At 37.2% G+C, this 21472-nt stretch overlaps 1 protein-coding gene across 1 annotated transcript; it reads left to right on the forward strand.

Moving 5' to 3' along the window:
* The first annotated feature begins 485 nt into the window (after positions 1–485).
* LOC123655553 (prolyl endopeptidase) lies at positions 486–19389 on the forward strand. Its single transcript, XM_045591326.1, has 15 exons — positions 486–710; positions 4934–5157; positions 5598–5785; positions 6478–6560; positions 9906–10048; positions 11750–11909; positions 12680–12811; positions 13054–13134; positions 13234–13419; positions 13920–14033; positions 15054–15202; positions 15645–15857; positions 16540–16679; positions 17087–17277; positions 19106–19389. The coding sequence occupies exons 1-15, from the start codon at positions 567–569 to the stop codon at positions 19169–19171; spliced, it is 2214 nt and encodes a 737-aa protein (XP_045447282.1). The 5' UTR covers positions 486–566; the 3' UTR covers positions 19172–19389.
* Positions 19390–21472: the final 2083 nt, after the last annotated feature.

Below are 21472 nucleotides of genomic sequence, written 5' to 3' on the forward strand. Positions count from 1 at the left end.
ATAATAATTTAATTCAATAAATCATGCAATTATTTATTCCTAGTTTACAGTATTAGATTATATCTGAACAAAAATTTAATACATTCAGTAGGCTTCCAAGGCTCTTGAGCATCACCATTTAACAAAATTTACGCTGCACTAGATTCGGATTATACCTAGATTCTGCTGAAAAAAATCGACCTGTGGTACACAACATAATACATATTTGTATTAAACACATACCTTATACCTATAGCAACAAATTTGCGAGATTTCAAAGACGATGGATCATTGTAAATCCATTCGTTACCTAAAAGAAAAAAAAGCTAATAACAATCCTTTAAATGTTCTATACGTGTTTGGCATAATGTATAAAAACTCTGTTGTATTCTTTTTTTATTACACCTGGCTATTAAAAATAATAAACGTTTTTAGAAGATAGATAAGATCAATCTAAACATAATTTGAAATTTGTTTTTTAAACACGCTTCGGTCGCTAAGATTCTATATTCGTTGTAGTTTATAAGGAGAGTGTGGTCACCGAAGTGTTCAGTCTTCGCCCAGTGATTGTGGGTGCAGGATCCACTATGCGTGCTCATTATGTTGTAGTGATAATCTGCGTGTTGTTGCAGTGTGGCGCAACCAAATACACCTCTGCTTGGAACATGGTCTTCCAGTATCCAGAGGCGAGGAGGGATGAAACAGTAGTCGACGATTACCATGGAACTAAGGTGCGTTTTGTTTTAATATATATATATATATATATATATATATATATATATAAAAGAGGCAAGTTTATACAGTAAAATTAACTTAAGTTTAAGTCAGCTGATTTAGTCTGCTTGGATATCGTTATGACAAATTAGTTTTCATTTCCATTAAATCTTTTTCTAACGGAACTTCCAAACTATGAAAAACTAAAAATGATTAATGTTTTTTATATGAAATAAATATCAAAGCAATGATTTTGGTGTCAAATAAACATAAAGGTGTTCTCGATTGCTTGTAATTATTCTTTAAGAGTCGAAAATTAAGTTACAAACTATTTCACTACGTACTTTACGTTATTGTTAAACATCCATCACTTAAATTTATCTTTATTTCATTTTCTTTTATAAATTTATCACAAAGTTCCATCAAAACTCAGTATATCCGTAATATTGCAACTATTACAACTATTTTTATACAATAAACACATAAAAGTCACGTAATAATTGATTATATTAATTTCTTAAAAGTCACGTAACAATTGATTACCTATGTACATTGCATTTTTTATCATCGTTACTCTTCTAAGGACGCTTTTGATCATATTTAATCGATTAATTAGTTTTTGAGTGACGGGATAGTAGGTATCATAATTTTTTTTTATACATTAAAATTGACGACGCGTTGGCGCAACGGTCAAATCACTGGTTGGTGGCTGTTGCGCTGGCGTTGCGGGTTCGATCCCCGCTTATGACAAACATTTATATGGTCCATACAGATGTTTGGCATGGTCTGTGTGTTCTTGCAGCTCTTGTAGGTCTCCCCACCGTGCCCGAGGCACGGAGGCGGGGAGAGCACCTTAAGGCGTCGGTCCCGGTTGTTATAATGTACACTTGATAGCGATCGTTACTCATAGTAATACTACGCCAACCCGCATTGGAGCAGCGTGGTGGATTAAGCTCTGATCCTTCTCCTACATGAGGAAAGATGACTTTGCTCAGCGATATTACAGGCTAAAGCGATTAAAATTGTATCAAATGTAATCAAGGAATGAATTTTATTAAAAGTTATGAACTGAAGTGTCTTCAGACTTTAAATATATTTTTAAAGCATAAAATTACATAGTTTAGTACACAGTTTTAATTTTTTAATAATATGCTGCTTATATTATTAGAACTATTTTAATGACTATTATATTTAAACAAAAATCTAACGTGCAGAAGACATTAACTTGACATAAAATTTAATTCGATCTATTAATAATTTTCTGAGGTGGGCACTATAATTTGAATACAGGTCCGGATTATCTTTAAAGGTAATGCAATTTAGTTACAGAAATGTAGTCAATCTGCAGACCGCCAACTGCATTAAAATTCCCCTGTTCATACAAGACTTAAACTAAACAGAATCCTTGGAGGCGTACAATTATTGATAAAACCTAAAACTATAAATACGATGTCTTTTACGACGCTTGTCAATTCACAATTTAATTGATTGGACCTCGAACTCATCACGATTAACGACAAGCATGATAAATTTCCCGTTTTATATCTTAGAAATAGTTCTAGTGAACCTTACATATTAAAAATTTAAATCAAATTCGTTCTATTTTTTTTTTTTTTTTTTTGTATGTCTTACGATTCGGACCACCTCTATTTATTTACATATCAACCTCAGTGCAAACTAGAGCCTAGGGCAAGATTGATACTGCCTAAAGATCTTTGTACGACTTAATAAAGCCAAGCCTAAATTAGCCTATGCAAAACGCATGTCAACATAGCTTAGTATACAACATAGCAGTATATTTCTAAGGAAAGTGAGCCCAGAAGGGCAAGCCCACTCGCACTGTCTATGGGCCTTAATATAGCTTAATTCGGCCCCGCTTGACAGCAATTTTTTTTTTCACATTGTATTAGCAGTTTAAAGTGAACTCGTGTAGTAATGACAAGCGTCCACGGCTAAACATTTTCTCGTTGTTTTTGTACTAGTAACTGAGGATTAACCAATTACTAGGAGTGGGTAATTAAATAGATTGCAGTAGTCCATACACTAAATGTGTAGTCAAACTTAGAGGTGTGAAAATATTGTAATAATCTTTTTTTAGTTAATTTACATTTTCTGTGTATTTATTTCCAATAGGCACGTGTAAGGGATACTAACTAAAACTGTCTTTTTAGGTCGATACCTCTAAAAAAACTATGCTTATTGATATTAATTTTTTTTTTCTCTTTTGAAGGGAAAACACGTCTCGTCAATGTGAAAGTGAAAAAATTCAATTAAAATATTGTGAATCTAAAATTTTTTTAGATTAACATAATGTCAAGTACATTTAATTCTACAAAGTTTGTGAATGTCGCCGAGGTTTCTATACTAAAGTACTATTATCGAATCATATGTATAAATTTAACGTTTATTATTTTAAAACAAAAATATATATATATATATATATATATATATATATTCATTGTTCATAAATATTCATTGTTGTATAAGAGACGCACAATACATGTAAATATGCATTCAAATAATAATTTCAAAACATATTTATTTTATGTTATAAATGTATTGTCTCACCAAAGAAGAGGATATATAAATATATTAAAACATTAACAAGAAATTTGAAAATGTATTCTATAAAATATACCGTTTTTTACAAAGAAACATAAAAGAGTCGATAAAACGATTAGTTCTACACTAACGAAAGAGGTCGATAAATCATAACAATGGGATATTATAAATATAAAATAATTTATATTCGAAACAGGTCTTGCCTGTTCTTTAGTATTTACATGACGGCCATTGCTGGTTTCTCTAGCCTCGAAATACAAGGAAAAAATATAAGTTGGTTATTATTATTATACTGAACAGGTATCCGTGCAGTGACCCCCAATGTTTTCTATCACAAAAACTTAATTTTTTTTTATAAAGTTCAGGGTTATGATCTTGTTGTTCGTCTAAAATAACAATAAATAAATAAAACTATTTTTTAAAATTATTTTCTGGGTAATAATAGACTTCATTGTGGAAGAGTAGACTACAAAAATGTATATATGTAATATATGTAAAAAGAACACATATGTAGATAACCATCAATATCGTGAGATCTTAAAACCTTCATATTGAGAATACGTCTCGAAGCGAATCTTATTTTTTTATTTTTATTTAATGAGTGACTTAACCTCGCGGGCACCAACCCGCCTGCCCGGCGGGGTGACTATGGGCAACACACATGAGTGCACGCTAATTTGGCGCGAACTTGTAAATGCCTATATCCAGCAGTCGACTGCGATAGGCTGAAGTGATGAGCAACTAAAGTCCCTATGTTTAAAACATGGTTTTTGTTTTTTATGTAAGAATGAGTCTTACGGCCAGTTTCAATATAATATCTATCTCTGAAGTTGCAGAGATAGAATTTTGAAGTAAGTTTCATACTGTGTCAAAAATCTATATTATTTTAAAATATTATTGAAAACGGTCGTTAAACTATTTAATTGATACCTCACCAATAACACGATTCTAGAATGTTGGTCCCTGGAACCCTGGGTCAAGATTCTAGAATTATGGTATTTTCTGTGACAGTTGCTTATACAAAGGACTTGGATGCTATAATAATTACTCCTTATATTGTAATGTCGAGGAATAAAAAATCTCAAACACGTTATTATTACTTTATAATATAATATTTAAATAGTTTATCAAATCGACACCCGACTATGTCGAAATATGAAATATAATTATCTTAATTGTGAATTCTGTTAAATTTTATCTGTATTTGTCCAAATTTTTATAAATATTTTTAATTGGGATAATTTAATTGAGATGATTGTATGTACTCGTAACATAGCGTATTTCATCTTACAATGATTATTAAAATGAAACGTCTTTTTGCGTAGGAACGCAATTATTATCGCGATATCTCTTCAGCCTGTAATTTCCCACTGCTGGGCATAGACCTCTTTCCTTATGTAGCAGAAGGATCACAGCTTAATCCACCACGCTGCTCCAATGCGGGTTGGCGAATACTATGAGTGACGATCGCTATCAGGTGTACATGATAACAACCGGGACCGAATATCGCGATAATTAAGACACAATCGAGGCGTACTTTAGTTTTATAATTAACGAATTAAGCGCTTTACATGTTTTTTTTTTTATTGTAATATCCTTAATATATTTTTTTCGTTATTTATTTATATTATTTTGGTTATAAAATTATTTATTAACGTTATTTAATTTTCATTAATAGATAGCAGATCCGTATCGGTGGCTCGAAGACCCAGATTCGGAAGAAACAAAAGCGTTCATAGAAGCAGAAAACAATATTACTCGACCGTTCCTCGATTCGTGTCCAGTGAAGGAAGGCATCCACAACCGACTCACTGAGCTGTGGAACTACCCGAAGTACTCGAGTCCCTTCAAACGAGGCGACCGATACTTCTTCTTTAAAAACACGGGGCTACAGAATCAAAAGTTAGTATTTTGTTATCAATCTACGGCTATAACAGAAATAGAAAAGAGAACAAAAAAAAATTAAATGAAACCTGTACTACTCTCCAAAAAAACACAATTGGCATTTCTTCATAAGTTAGGAATTATTAAAAGTTAGAACATAACTTTCTATTTAAATGAATCCCCATTACGAGAACTACTTTACCGATTTCACTCATCTTTTATTTTTGATTCTTAACTTTCTTCTTGATTCTTATGGAAACAACGATTTTTAAAAGTTCACTTGCTTGACATTACGCAAAACAAAAGTCTCTCGGGCAACTTTATTTATATTTAGCACTTTTCTTCTAACTTTAAACCACGGCTACGGCTACCCTTTTTCTCGAAATTTCAACGGTCATAGGTAGTACGAAAAACATTTACAATTTTTCATCACATTCACACATATATATTATTTCCAGTGTCCTGTACATGCAAAAAAGCTTGGACGCGGAACCGGAAATATTCCTGGACCCCAACACTCTCTCAGAAGACGGTACTGTTGCGTTATCCGGATACCGCTTCACGGAAGACGGCTTGACATTCGCGTACGGCCTTTCTGCCAGCGGCTCCGACTGGATCACTATACACCTGAAGGATGTTGTCACTGGTAAGGTTAATATTTGATATTTATTGCTCGTAACAATACATACCGGTCACCAACCCGCCTGCCCAGCCAACTATGGGCAACACACATGAGTTCACGCATTTTTGGCGCGAACTTGTGGAGGCCTATGTCCAGCAGTAGACTGCAATAGGCTGAAATGATGATGATGATGATGATGAACAATACATACATATGTATATGTCGTTATGACATAGTTAAGTCGTTTTTTGGGTGCATCATTTTCTTTTTCTCTTTTCTTGTTTATTTTTTGTTTTTTTTTTTTTGTAATTTTATCATTGTGTTTATTGTGTCTGTAAGTAGTGCGGTAACGTACTTTTACTTTATTATTTCTTTTGCCAGACATTATAACAAGGTAATAGAGGAGAGAAATAATCCTAACTGCAATAATCTCGTTTTGATAAATTTCTTCTTAACCGCATGACACATAATCTTGACGTAATGTTTCGATTTTTCAGGCTTCGACTGATACATAACAGTCTTAATACATATAGAAATAGAAAGAAAAACATGTTATATACATAAATATGAATATTGTATTAATAAGTTTATTGTTTAAACCTTATTAATTATACAATCGCATTGCCAGGCTCTAATTAAATGACAACCCAAATTAAACGTATATTTTATTCCAACAGTACAAAAAAAATATTAACTTATCAAACTTATTTTTATAGGTAAAGATTATCCAGAAGTGTTGAAGAATGTCAAGTTTGCCTCAATGGCATGGACGAAGGACGGCAAAGGATTGTTTTACTCTGTAAGTATACAAAAAAATATATTTATGATCAATATGCCACACTGTACTAGTATTTATATATTAAATAGTATAGTATATATTAAATTTATAAATATTTTTAAATGCCTAAGATAATTAGAGCATTGATCTAGTCAAAGTATATAAAAATATACATACATATACTAGTGAATAGCAAATTTTTTGTTTGAAGTCTTTCCACCAACATTTTTGGCCGGTATCCATCTAATTGAACAGAAATAATCTAAGAGCTAATTATTAATAAAAAATAACATGAATGTGGCAGATAATAGAATTAGTTTTTTTTTTTAATTTTAAAGTATGAAGTTAAAAAAACATAGCAACATGCAAACATTTCTACGTCTGATTTTTTGACATCTGTCGTCATGTTTTTCATCACATCATCACATAAGCCTTTCGCAATCCACTACTGGACATAGGCCTCCACAAGTTCACGCCAAAAATGGCGTGAACTCGTGTGTTTTGCCCATAGTCACCACGCTGGGCAGGCGGGTTGGTGACCGCAGGGCTGGCTTTGTTGCACCGAGGACGCTGCTGCCCCTTTTCGGCCTGTGTATTTCAAAGCCAGCAGTTGGATGGTTATCCCGCCATCGGTCGGCTTTTTAAGTTCCAAGGTAGTAGTAGAACTGTGTTATCCCTTAGTCGCCTCTTACGACACTCACGGGAAGAGAGGGGGTGGCTATATTCTTTAATGCCATAACCACACAGCATGTTTTTTGCTATCGTCAAAATTACTGACTATAGTTTATTTCGCTGTAACAAAACAGTGATTTATCACTGTCACTTAGCTTAGCCACGCCACTTAGCCAATTAAATCAAGTTAATTAGTGTGTGTTCATATTGACCAGTTAAAATAAACTGTTCAAACAGGCGTTCTAGAATGTTATTTACTTCGATTTAATTGATCATGGAGCGAAACTAAACGAAGTTACGGCAAATATGTAGTTACTATTTTCAATAAGCAAAAAGACTATAGTACATATAGTATAGTATGTCGTAGCGTGTTTTGGTTGTATTTTTATTTTAGATCATAATTGTGTTTGTAATAAACGAAAAAAAAAACGACTTCAATTTCATCGACATATACAACGTAAGTAGCCGAAAAATAGTCAAGCAAATACGCATTATTTCATATAACTCGAAAAGTACTTGTTAGATTGCAATTAAATTTAAATGATACCATTTTTTTGAAAGTTGGTTGAAAATAATTGTAGACGTCACTTTTAAAGTTAAATAAACAATCGCTTAATTTATAGAGATGAAAAAAAGAACCATTTCATATTGCCAAAACTACTAATCATCGATACTGAGTATCTTATAATATGATGTTTTTAACCGACTTCCAAAATAGGAGGAGGTTCTCAATTCGACTGTATTTTTTTTTTTTTTTTTTATGTATGTTACATCAGAACTTTTGACCGGGTGGACCGATTTCGACAAATTTTGTTTTAATCGAAAGGTGGTGTGTGCCAATTGGTCCCATTTAAATTTATTTGAGATCTAACAACTAATTTTCGAGTTATATCTAATAATGCGTTTTTACTTGACGCTTTTTTCGTCGACCTACGTTGTATTCTACCACATAACTTTCTACTAGATGTACCGATTTTGATAATTCTTTTTTTGTTGGAAAGGAAATATCCCTAGTTTGGTACCATGATAAGGAAACCAGGATCTGATGATGGGATCCCAGAGAAATCGTGGGAAACTTTCGAAAATCCGCAATAACTTTTTACTGGGTATACCGATTTTGATAATTTTTAATTTAATCGAAAGCTGATGTTTATCATGTGGTTACATATAAATTTTATCAAGATCTGATAACTACTTTTTGAGTAATCTTTGATATCACGTAGTTCCTTGACTATTTTTTCGTCGATCTACGTTGTATTACTCGTCGATGTAATTGAAGTCGGTTTTTTTTTCGTTTGCGAGCAAACACAATTATTAATAGTTATGTTTTGTAAGTTTTTATACAATGACGTAATGTATTATTCCATCTCAACTTATATGCGACTTGAAGATATTTTTTTTTTATATTACCGGAATTTTTTACTCGTGTAGTAATTATTTAGCCTGGAAACGATATATAATTTATTGGCAGGAGAACTACCTATAAAAATATATTTATACAGCAGACAAAAATATTACTTTTGTTGGAGTAGCGTTATTTTTTTTATTTTTTTTTATTGTTGATTAGTTTGATGAAAAAGTGTAGAAAGATTTTAAATTTTTTTTTTTATAACTATGACTTTTAGTTCACTGGCTCTGTAATTACATCAATACAAAACCAATTCAAGTACAATTATTTAGAAAAAATGAAAAAATGATAACAGATAATTAGAAATTATTTAAAAATAAATAAGAATGAAGAAAATGTGTACTAAAAACTTTGATTTCTTTTCTTTTCAAAACAATACAATTTTATACTTGTTACAAAGTATTTTACATAAACTAATATTTTCGAGCATAAAATCTTGAGTGTAGTAAAGGCATAATCAATGCCACATGTTCGCTTATTCATGTTGCGGTCAACGTGTATGATAATTAAACGTCAGATGAAATAATGCAACCCGTCATATTATTATTAACTTTGCCTCATAATTAAAGTCGACTTCAATTTATGTATTATAGAGTTATGACAGTCGTTTTAATTTTATGGCTAGGTTGATAAATACGTTATATTCTTAATCTTCTGTAATTTTATTAATAATTATCCATATTATGTATTTCATTTATTATTTATATAGAGACTATCTGTTTTGTCGACCTGCGTATCGCGCGTAGTCATGCTAAGACTTTACCTATAATCATATCTAATGAACCTTCCAACTTAATATTATTCAAAAAATATGTAAATAAGCTAAACCAAATTACTATTAATATTTTATATATTTTGTCTAGCTTTAGGAATTTTCCTATTATTTTTCTTTCTAAACCATATAACAATGAAAAAATATCAAGTGAACATAAGAAAAAAATAAATTATTCTAATCGATTTAGTTGAATTTGTGTGTTAGCTAGACTGCCGAACAGAGGCAATGAGAAATTATGATATAATGACAGAGAGTTAGACAGTGGCCCGCGGTTTCACATGCGTTAATTTGAGAAAAAATAGCCTAGTCTTCCTCGATAAATGGGCTATCTAACACAAAAATAATTTTTCAATACAAACCAGTATTTCGGGATTAGCGCGTTTAAATAAACAAACAAACTTTTCAGCTTTAGTTACTAAGAATTAAAGCATCTAATAATACTATATAACTACTTACTCTACTGTACTTAAAGAATATGTCAAATTGTAAAATATTATTTTAATGATTCCAGCGATACCCAGAGCAAACAGGGAAGACGGACGGCTCCGAGACTGAAGTAAACCGTGACCAGAAGCTCTGCTACCACCAACTGAACACGCCGCAGTCTGAGGACGTCATCGTTGTCGAATTCCCCGAGGAACCCCTCTGGAGGATGTGAGTGCTTGTCTACTTATGATATCCTGGTATATGTAGTTGAAATGCAGGTTTGATACTAAGATAATTACAAAAAGTCATTATATATGAAATCATTTATTAGAGAGATATTGTATATAGGATCACCAAGACATGCTTACACACAGTACAGCTACACAGTTGCTTATGCAACTAGAAATTTTTTTCAGCGTTATGATTTCCCAATAACTAAAAAAGCAGTTTAGATACTGAGATTTTCCATTGAAATAAAATCATTGTATGTTGAAGATCTCTAAGATCTGAGACTTATGATTAGTACCTATCCTTAAAATAAAATTTTTGTACTGAGGAATTTCATACAAATACTTAATTATCGAATTTAATTATTGAAAGAAATAGTAATAAGTTAATAAATTTACAATTGTATATGCAATTTTATTTGGTAGTTTTTTGTTTTGCTTTATTCAACAATAAATATGTACCCGTACTAAACGTTTATGGTACCTTTGTTCAGCAATATTCACCACATTTTTTTATTGGCAGATCTATCAATAGTCGAATGTCAATCGAAGAGAGACGCGCGTATGTTTATTAATATTACATTCTTTGATAAATTCTTTCTACATAGTTATAGTAAAAATGAGTACTAAATAGATTCATATAAATTTACTTAAATATAGATTTAGTATTTTGGTTACCAAAGATTGCGTAACTCTCTTAGAAAGTACCAGTGCAGCGGTGTAGAGTAATCTTAGTCATTATTTTTGAATTGTATTTGATACACCGATTCGTTTTTTCATTATTTTTATATATTTGTAAATACCCTAACAATAATTATTTCTTTCATCTGTATTATACTTGATAACTTTGAACAAGAGAACGCAGAGGAGTTTCGCGAATTTCGTAAACTCGTTCATATCACAATTTTGTATAGGTATTACATAATTTTTTAAAATTTAAAAAATTTTAGGATTTTGTAATCCAAGTTAGGTCTCGATCAAGAGGTTGATGTCGCCGTAGTAACCGAGCCAGCAATTAGATAATGACTAACAATTATGCACACAAAAATTTCAACATACTGTATTTTTTAGTTATATATTCACTGAAGCTGAGACATATATTTTTCTCAGTTTAACGATAGAGGCTTGCGTATTACGCGCATTCAGCCTGTAACATTTCACTGATGGGCATGAGCCTCTTTCCCCATGTAGGAGAAGGATTGAAGCTTAATCCACTACGAAGTTCTACTCAAATTTGGCGGATATGTTTTTTACTATGACTATCGAACGCTATTAGTTATTTATGATAACAACCGGAACAGACGGCTTGACGTATTTTCTGAGGCTCTGTGAGGAGACCCACAAAAACAAACATCCAAACCGGAAAGAAATATTTGTACAAATACAAAAATATCCATTCATTTTGTTTTAAGCGACTACTCCCACAACTACACCAGACCGGTGGATAGAGGTTAATTCGACAATTTTTTAAAACTAAAGTAAAGACAAAACACAGAGGATAACGCGTAACATTAATGGTAGCGTTCGCTTTGAGACTTTCCGTTTTTTTTTTTTTTTTTGCTCATCGTCGGTAAATAGATTATCCGACGCAAAAAGATTGTTCGATTCGAACCGAGATTAGCCGGGAACAAGGAAAGCTTCCCGTATACGATGCAGTAGCGGGTGTGTTCCGCTCCACGATGCAGTGGTGTGGTGGTTGCAGCGGCGCCGAGGTGTCGGACTGCGGGCGCTACCTGCTGGTGAGCCCGGTGCGCGACTGCCGCGACAACCTGCTGTTCTTCGCCGACCTGCGGCGCGCGCGCCCCGCCGCCGGCGCGCTGCCGCTCACGCAGATCGTGCGCCACTTCGAGGCCGACTACGAGGTGGGCGCGCACCTGCTACCTACTGCGACCGAGCACACTCGCGCCCTTCGCGCGCTCGGTGCCATTTCTGAGAGTAGCTCTTCTGGCGATGTGCTTCCGTTTTTGTCTGTTACGAGCTAATAATAATATTATAATTTTATTTCAGACGAAGTCCATACAATCAAATAACTGTGAAATTATTTGATTGTATGAACTACTGTTATTGTTGTATTGTATTGCCTAAACTGTGATGTTTTATGTAATTCAAACATTGCTACAGAGATATTACGCGAAAGTTTAGGAGAGAGATTCGTGTAGCTGGAAAATAAACTTAGAGACGAATTTTTTTTTGAGTATATTGCAGTTGATCCGTGTTGTAAAAATTTATCTAAAATGAGCGGGAGGCTTTTTAATACTCTAACTTAATAATATTGAAATTTTGATATACTTATATAGATTTTTTAATATGTGGTCAAGGTCTAATTGAAATTTCTCCAACAAAGCATACAAAGAATCAGTTTGTCAGTCTTTGTATCATGAATAATAAATACAATCAATATGCAGGTGTAAACCTGCAACTGTTTAGAATAAGAAGGTTGTCATATAGACAAATATACAAGGTTTAACTTATACAAGATCATGTACAAACTCAGAACAATTTATTTTATTTCTCCTTTCTCTTCTCTTACTTTAACTAGGATTATTATTTTATAGCTGTAAGTGTACTAAAATTGTCATTTCTGTTCGCTATACTACTTCGTATGACATGAGCCACATATTTATTTTTACAGTACATTACAAACAACTTGTCAGAAAACAGTTCTGTGTGTATATTCCGCACGAACAAAAATGCGCCCAATTATAAGTTGATCAAGATTGACTTGAACAATCCGGCCGAGGAGAACTGGGAGACTGTTATACCGGTAATTGTTTTATTATTTTTTAGTATTCAAAGGTATAGTTTTAAATCATTAATAGTAAACCTTTTTAATTTTAAAAGTCATTATTTCTTGCGATAAATACTTTGATGTACATTCTTTTAACTGATTTTGACAATTTTATCTAATATTCTTACTCTCAGGTTTTCTTGTACCATCGTTTATGATAAAGCGAAGTAATATATGTATGTTCTTGATAATATTAAAAAATGTTATTATAATTTCAGGAGCATCCTACGGATGTACTCGACTGGGCAACTCCAGTAGACAATGACAAACTAGTTGTTCACTACGTCAGAGATGTTAAGGTATGATTCAGTATCGTTTTGTATCAATAATAAAAACTGACATACGATATAGTTTTCCTTTCAATTAGTGATATATAATGTATAAGGTTAAATTTCCAGAGTGTCCTCCAACTGCACTCGGACTCTGGAGAGTTGTTGCAAGTATTCGACCTCGACGTCGGATCCATCGTGGGCTTCTCGGGCAAGAAACAGCAGTCGGAGATGTTCTACCACTTCATGTCTTTCCTGACACCCGGCATCATATATCACGTGGACTTCAAGGGTCCCAAACCTTACAAACCTACTGTGAGTGAGAATTTTATACTAAACTAGCTGATCAGGCAGACGTTGTTCTGCTTATGAATTGGAACACAATTATGACCTGGGGATAAAAAAATCAGCCCTATTCGTAGAGGTACTAAAAATACACAAAAAAAAAATCATAAAAATTTGTTGAGCCGTTTCAGAGAAGTTTGACAACAAATGCTGTGACACTAGATTTTTAATTTTGTACTATATGTACGAGTAGTATACATCTTATTAAAGCCTATCATTTATAATAACATTTTTATCAATACCTATATCCTATATTATCTAACTAAAACCTATTTTATTGTCTGAGAATGTACTTGTGTAACTTGTGTTAGGACTTTATGAGAAAAACAAATTCCGCAGTTAAGAATATAATTATGTACTTTACATTTTTATTTAATGCGTTGAATGGCTTTTAGAATATCAGATACACTATTATTGATTATAATTTAAAAGATCTAAAAAGAAGAATAAGTGAACGATTTTTTTTCCAGGTATTTAGAGAAGTTGAGGTGAAAGGTTTTGATGCTTCACAATACGAGGCTAAGCAAATATTTTACTCCAGCAAAGATGGCACCAAAGTTCCTATGTTTATTGTTTCCAAAAAGGTATGGTATTATATATAAGATTATTTTATAAGTGGTTATTGCAACATATTTGAAAGTGTAAACATGTTATGAAAGAAATATTTATTGTTTGTCTTGTATATATGTTTTGTATTTGAGACAAATGTTTTTTTTTCTTATTTGATATACACAACAAAAAAAAAGTGCGTGCGTACAAAGTACACATTTCAAAAGGGAAACTTTTTTGACAAACTAATTTTTATGTCTCGTTTATATTTATACAAATCTAAAGCTTTAGATTTCCGTTCCAGCGCTATCGACAAAAACTTTGCCGTTTCATCTGTAAAAGTTTTACCCTCATGCACCTAAAGAAGTTTCACTTCAAAATTTTTTTAAAAAATTCAACTTATTTTATAAATACAAACATTAGACTATAGATGAACAACAGCTAAAAATTCACTTTAAAACAACTGAATTGTGAAAATTAAATATTCTAAGTTAATATGCCATCCCAGTAACTTCCGCGTTATGTATGTTTGTGAACGTATGTTGATGAATGACTGCTACATTTTTGAAATCGTTTTTTTATCATCCAACTTGCGTATTTAGATATTTGTTTAAGAAATTTTCATTTCACGAAACTACTGAACGGTTTTTCATTGTATATTCAAGTAGTTGATGTTCCAGTAACACCCAGCGCAGTGTGTGTATGTATGTGTGTGTTCGTGTGCGGTTCATGTGCGTGTGCGTGTGCGGTTCATGTGCGTGTGCGTGTGCGGTAAGCGTATGGCGCTGTGACGTCGCGTGGGCGGGTGCGCAGCCTCACGAGTGCGGTGTGCGTGTGCAGGGCCTGCCGCGCGACGGCTCCAGTTTCATCCAGCGCAGTGTGTGTATGTATGTATGTGTGTATGTGTGCGTGTGCAGGGCCTGCCGCGCGACGGCTCCAGTAACATCCAGCGCAGTGTGTGTATGTATGTATGTGTGCGTGTGCAGGGCCTGCCGCGCGACGGCTCCAGTAACATCCAGCGCAGTGTGTGTATGTATGTATGTGTGCGTGTGCAGGGCCTGCCGCGCGACGGCTCCAGCCCGGCGCTGCTGTACGGCTACGGCGGCTTCAACATCAACCTGCAGCCCAGCTTCAGCGTCACGCGGCTCGTCTTCATGCAGCACTTCAACGGCGTCGTCGCCATACCCAACATCCGCGGTGGCGGGTACGTCTGCGTCCATTTGTTCTTTAAGCTTAGCTAGCTTAGCCCGATGTAGTGATAACTAAATTGCAATATATTATAAAACAGTCACTACACTACAATTTTGCGTGCAAAAACAACAAATGGCTTTGTAAGATTTGCAACGTCGCTGAGTAACGTAATACACATATTAGCAATATAAAATATTAAGTGATAATAATTTGTGTTATAAAACTTATTGTATCTTAATTTATATATTTCTTCTGTGTGTCTTTTTGTCACTGAACTCCTTCTGAATGGCTGAACTGATTTGGTTAAATTTTGTACATAAATTAAAAAAAAAAAAACACAATTAGACCCGGTAGATGGCGCTGCTATCGGTATGTCCGCAATCAAATTTGGTAGCTGTATGTTGGGACGACGTCTGCCAGGTCCGCTGGTATTGATAAATAAACTTAACCGACAGTGAGTACGGAGAGCGGTGGCACAACGCTGGTCGTCTGCTCAACAAGCAGAACGTGTTCGACGACTTCCAAGCGGCGGCTGAATATCTAATAGCGGAGCGCTACACCAGCGCCTCGCTGCTCACAGCGCAGGGAGGTTCAAACGGCGGCCTGCTCGTCGCCGCCTGCATCAACCAGCGGCCCGAGCTCTTCGGCGCCGCCATCGTGCAGGTTGGGTCAGTACCTCCTCATTACATCGCTTACTCTCTGTATGCACATCACATCATCATCATCATCATCATCATCATCATCATCATCATCATCATCACAGCAGCCTTTCGCAGTCCACTACTGGACATAGGCCTAAAGTTCACGCCAAAACTTTGTGCTATGTGCACAGATCAAATATTAATTATTATTCATTATAATAATAGCCTTTTTATTAATAAATAATAATAATAATAAAATGTTTATTTCATCAATAACCAACACATTACAATAATAACACAAAGGTTGACTTCTTTTTTTGAGTGCAATAAGCTCCTGTGCCAGAAGGAGTCACTCTTCCTTAACACACTCTTGAAATATAGGCTATATTTTATTTTGGTATATGTAATTATTATATTTAAGAAAAAAACATATAAGGCGGTACGAAGTTCGCCAGGTCTGCTAGTTATTTATATTTAATATCCTATTTTTCTCTGATAGAATGTTCAATACAATGTTTGTTTTGTTGTTTACTATTTGCAGATGTTTCTTCTACTTATTTAACTTTAAAAAGATGGATGGTCGTAATTGGCATTTATATTATATTACATTTTTTTATATATATGTATATGAATTTAACTGCGCTCTGTAAAAAATAAAGAATAATTTATTAATTTAGACGATTTCGAAATAATAATTGTATATTTTTAGAGTTCTAGACATGCTGCGGTTCCAAAAGTTCACGATAGGACACGCGTGGGTATCGGACTACGGCAGCTCCGACAACAAGACGCAATTTGAAAATTTGCTCAAATACTCGCCGTTACACAACATACAGCCGCCGGATAATGGTAATGCTCGATGTAGTTATATTATTCTGAAAGTGTAATCACTAAAACTGTGTACCAAAAGTATGTCTGTCATGTGAAAAAAGACGTGAAACAATGAACTGATTTGATTAAATGGAGTGCACATTCGTAGTGCGGTTCATTAGTTGTGAAGCTGTGACACAGCAGGAAATATCTTGCTCAAAATTTGGAGCAACACGACCGAGGAAGTACCTCAACTTCCAGCCAAATAACACTGTTCTCAAGTAGCGTTCTGTGGTTAGCGAGGTAGCCAGAGTTCCGGGGGAAGGTCGGGGACAGTGCTGACGACGCGCTCGTACTGCTCCTGTCGTCGCAAGCGCCTATATCCTACGCTCGCCGTGCGCTTGTTTCCCCCTCGATAGTGTAAAGAAGTCGTGTGTGGTCGGCAGCAGGGCGCGCCGAGTACCCGGCCACGCTGGTGCTGACGGCGGACCACGACGACCGCGTGGTGCCGCTGCACTCGCTCAAGTTCGTGGCGGCGCTGCAGCACGCCGTGCGCGCCGCGCCGCAGCGCCGCCCGCTACTGGCGCGCGTCGACGGCAAGGCGGGCCACGGCGGCGGCAAGCCCACCGCCAAGCTGGTGAGTAGCCTGCGCCGCACGACTGACTGCGGGCCACGGCGGCGGCAAGCCCACCGCCAAGCTGGTGAGTAGCCTGCGCCGCACGACTGACTGCGGGCCACGGCGGCGGCAAGCCCACCGCCAAGCTGGTGAGTAGCCTGCGCCGCACGACTGACTGCGGGCCACGGCGGCGGCAAGCCCACCGCCAAGCTGGTGAGTAGCCTGCGCCGCACGACTGACTGCGGGCCACGGCGGCGGCAAGCCCACCGCCAAGCTGGTGAGTAGCCTGCGCCGCACGACTGACTGCGGGCCACGGCGGCGGCAAGCCCACCGCCAAGCTGGTGAGTAGCCTGCGCCGCACGACTGACTGCGGGCCACGGCGGCGGCAAGCCCACCGCCAAGCTGGTGAGTAGCCTGCGCCGCACGACTGACTGCGGGCCACGGCGGCGGCAAGCCCACCGCCAAGCTGGTGAGTAGCCTGCGCCGCACGACTGACTGCGGGCCACGGCGGCGGCAAGCCCACCGCCAAGCTGGTGAGTAGCCTGCGCCGCACGACTGACTGCGGGCCACGGCGGCGGCAAGCCCACCGCCAAGCTGGTGAGTAGCCTGCGCCGCACGACTGACTGCGGGCCACGGCGGCGGCAAGCCCACCGCCAAGCTGGTGAGTAGCCTGCGCCGCACGACTGACTGCGGGCCACGGCGGCGGCAAGCCCACCGCCAAGCTGGTGAGTAGCCTGCGCCGCACGACTGACTGCGGGCCACGGCGGCGGCAAGCCCACCGCCAAGCTGGTGAGTAGCCTGCGCCGCACGACTGACTGCGGGCCACGGCGGCGGCAAGCCCACCGCCAAGCTGGTGAGTAGCCTGCGCCGCACGACTGACTGCGGGCCACGGCGGCGGCAAGCCCACCGCCAAGCTGGTGAGTAGCCTGCGCCGCACGACTGACTGCGGGCCACGGCGGCGGCAAGCCCACCGCCAAGCTGGTGAGTAGCCTGCGCCGCACGACTGACTGCGGGCCACGGCGGCGGCAAGCCCACCGCCAAGCTGGTGAGTAGCCTGCGCCGCACGACTGACTGCGGGCCACGGCGGCGGCAAGCCCACCGCCAAGCTGGTGAGTAGCCTGCGCCGCACGACTGACTGCGGGCCACGGCGGCGGCAAGCCCACCGCCAAGCTGGTGAGTAGCCTGCGCCGCACGACTGACTGCGGGCCACGGCGGCGGCAAGCCCACCGCCAAGCTGGTGAGTAGCCTGCGCCGCACGACTGACTGCGGGCCACGGCGGCGGCAAGCCCACCGCCAAGCTGGTGAGTAGCCTGCGCCGCACGACTGACTGCGGGCCACGGCGGCGGCAAGCCCACCGCCAAGCTGGTGAGTAGCCTGCGCCGCACGACTGACTGCGGGCCACGGCGGCGGCAAGCCCACCGCCAAGCTCGTGAGTACGCTGCGCCCCGCACCCCGCCACTTTCACACGTTTCACACTTTCACTCAGCTACTTCTTGATGAGTGGGAAAGGCCATTTTCTTGTAGCAGGATATTTATTTGCTGTTACCAAAAACCGTGTACACCTTCTCCATGAACGAAGAGTGTTCCTTTATGCATACCTGGAAACGCACAATCTTCTGTTTATATATTTTTCATTATTTTTTTTTGTGTGGAGTAAAAAAACTAGTTACATAAAATAGTATATGTATCAACTCACACTCACACTCAATAATAAATAAAATGAAAAAAAAAACCTTTTAACCTGAAAGAAAATTAACAAGATATATCTTTGTGTAATCCCTTTTACTTATGAAACCTGTTAAAAAGTTGTATGTGGAATTGTTAGTAATACAAATTATCTCTCTTTCAGATCGATGAACACACAGATATCCTGTGCTTCATGACACAGGCGCTCGGACTTAAGTTTGAGAAGTGATTGACTGCCATATATTTATATATATATGCGAACAATTTAATAGTATTAATTGCAATGATCGAGATGATTGGATTTTAAATAAAATAGTATTATGTAAATAATTATATACGAAGACAACCACAATCAGTTGATTACCTCAAGTCTTTACCATGTGTACTGGTGATATTGTTATGTATTGCTACTATTTTTTATGGATTAAACATTGTTTTTATTTTTCATTTGGTTATACTTTTTTCTTCTTTCTAGCCCAGCTTTGGGTTAGTACGATTTAAACCCCTTAAATTTAAATGCGTACATTAAGTCTTAGATACGAACCTAGACGTGATCCTTACCCATCTGCTTAATGGATAAAAATTAAATAATTATCTTCTTTACTATGTTAAAAATAAATTTCGAAAAAGTCGGCCGGAATATTCCTAACCAGGCTGTATATTATATTCGGCAACCGCCTTTCAAATCAGACATTTAGCAGGCAACCCTATGTCATCGTATTCGCAATAGCGATCGAATAGCGAAAAAGCGTTCATTTTGATATATTTATTAAACATGTGGGTGAAAATATATAAAATTCTCGTGTCGCGGTGTTTGTAGTTAACCTCCTCCAAAACGGCTTGACCGATCCTCTTAAAATTTTGTGTGCATATCGGGTAGGTCTGAGAATCGGCCAACATTTATTTTTCATTCCCCTAAGTTATAAGGAGGGGGGGGGGGGTATTGAGAAGGTTAATAAAATATATGGCAAAACAACGTTTGCCTGGTCAGCTAGTCTATACAAATAAATAAAATTGGAATCTCTCTTTGTAATATTAAAATAACTACTTTTTAATAATTGCATATATGCTAAATGTTTACACAGTACGTATAACAAAACAACATTTTTAACAACTTTAATGTCTGTCTGTTTGTTCCGGCTAATCTCTGAAACGGCTGGACCGATTTTGACAGGACTCATTGGCAGATAGCTGATGTAATAAGGAGTAATTTAGGCTACTTTTATTTTAAAATTTTATTTATTTTGTAACTCTGCGAACTTAACAATAATTGTTTTTTAATTCCACGCGAACGAAGTCGCGAGCACAGCTAGTACATTAATATACCCGTATATGCCTCCCTACTCATTAGTCATGCCAGAAAAATTATAGACAACCCAATTTGAATTTTCTACAAGTTTCATAATGTCGCTACGCTTACTACGCTTCAGCCTGTAATATCCCACTACTGGGCATAGGCCTCTTTCCCCATGTAGGAGAAAGATCAGAGCTTAATCCACTACGCTGCTCCAACGCGGGTTAGCGGATATATTACCTACTATGAATGACGATCGCTATCAGGTGTACAAGATGACAACCGGGACCGACGGCTTAACGTGCTCTCCGAGGCACGGTGGGTGGCACCCAGACCACGGCAAACACCTGTATGGTCAATACAAATGATTTTCATGTGCGGGGATCGAACCCGCAACCGCCAGCGCAATAGGTACAATCCATGGCTGTAACCGTTGCGCCAACGCGGCGTAATAATATCGGTAGGTATTTAAATTTCTTTACATCTCTCATGTTCGGTAAGTAGGTTCTTATTACCTCCAAATGGGGCTTGTAGGTGACTAATTAACGCTCTAGGGTAATAATGTAGCTTGAAAAGCCCTAGGGCGGTAAGTAATTAAAAAAAACACTTCTTTTTTCAAAAAGTTAGCGTACATCTAACCATTATACTGGCAATAGACATCATGCATTCAGCCCAATGACCAAAGAGGTCGCTTTGCTATTCAGCCTTGTCTTCGTGTATAATAGTCATCAATTTTAAATATCGAACGGCGAAGCTCAATTTCGAACTTGAAAAAAAAAATTTAAAAAGTTCTTTACTTGATTCTTTTTAATGATAAAATGTTTTTCTTGTAATGCCGGTTTTTTCTACTTATCTCAAAATCGAGATGTAAAGCAGAATAGTTAGGTCGGGTGTAGTAAGCATCAATTGCACCCTCGAACTATAGGCGCCCAAAAAATATTATTTTTAATTTTATCGTTGCGTTGTTCATCTGCAATACAAATTTTGATTATTTTTTCTAAATGAACTATGAAGTACAAACCCCGTACCTACGGAATTGATTTTCAAGGTGTAATTGAAATGTCATAATTCGAGCGCTCGCAATCTAGATCACCTATTTTCAAGTATAAAAATTCAAGTACATATATTTTTTTTGCTGTTACAGCTAGATAAATACTATTGGGAAACAGAATAAGTAGAATCAACGACAAATCGCCTATGACTATTAAAAACGTCGGATGTGAAAAATAGCAACTT

Source organism: Melitaea cinxia, chromosome 1 (genome assembly GCF_905220565.1).
Source record: "Melitaea cinxia chromosome 1, ilMelCinx1.1, whole genome shotgun sequence".
NCBI lineage: Eukaryota > Metazoa > Arthropoda > Insecta > Lepidoptera > Nymphalidae > Melitaea > Melitaea cinxia.

Coding starts and splice junctions, on each gene's coding strand:
- LOC123655553 (XM_045591326.1), top strand. CDS start 567: ATGCGTGCTCATTATGTTGTAGTGATAATCTGCGTGTTGTTGCAGTGT. Junction 12,812..13,053: donor ACTGGGAGACTGTTATACCG/GTAATTGTTTTA, acceptor TTATAATTTCAG/GAGCATCCTACGGATGTACT. Junction 15,858..16,539: donor GCCGCCATCGTGCAGGTTGG/GTCAGTACCTCC, acceptor GTATATTTTTAG/AGTTCTAGACATGCTGCGGT.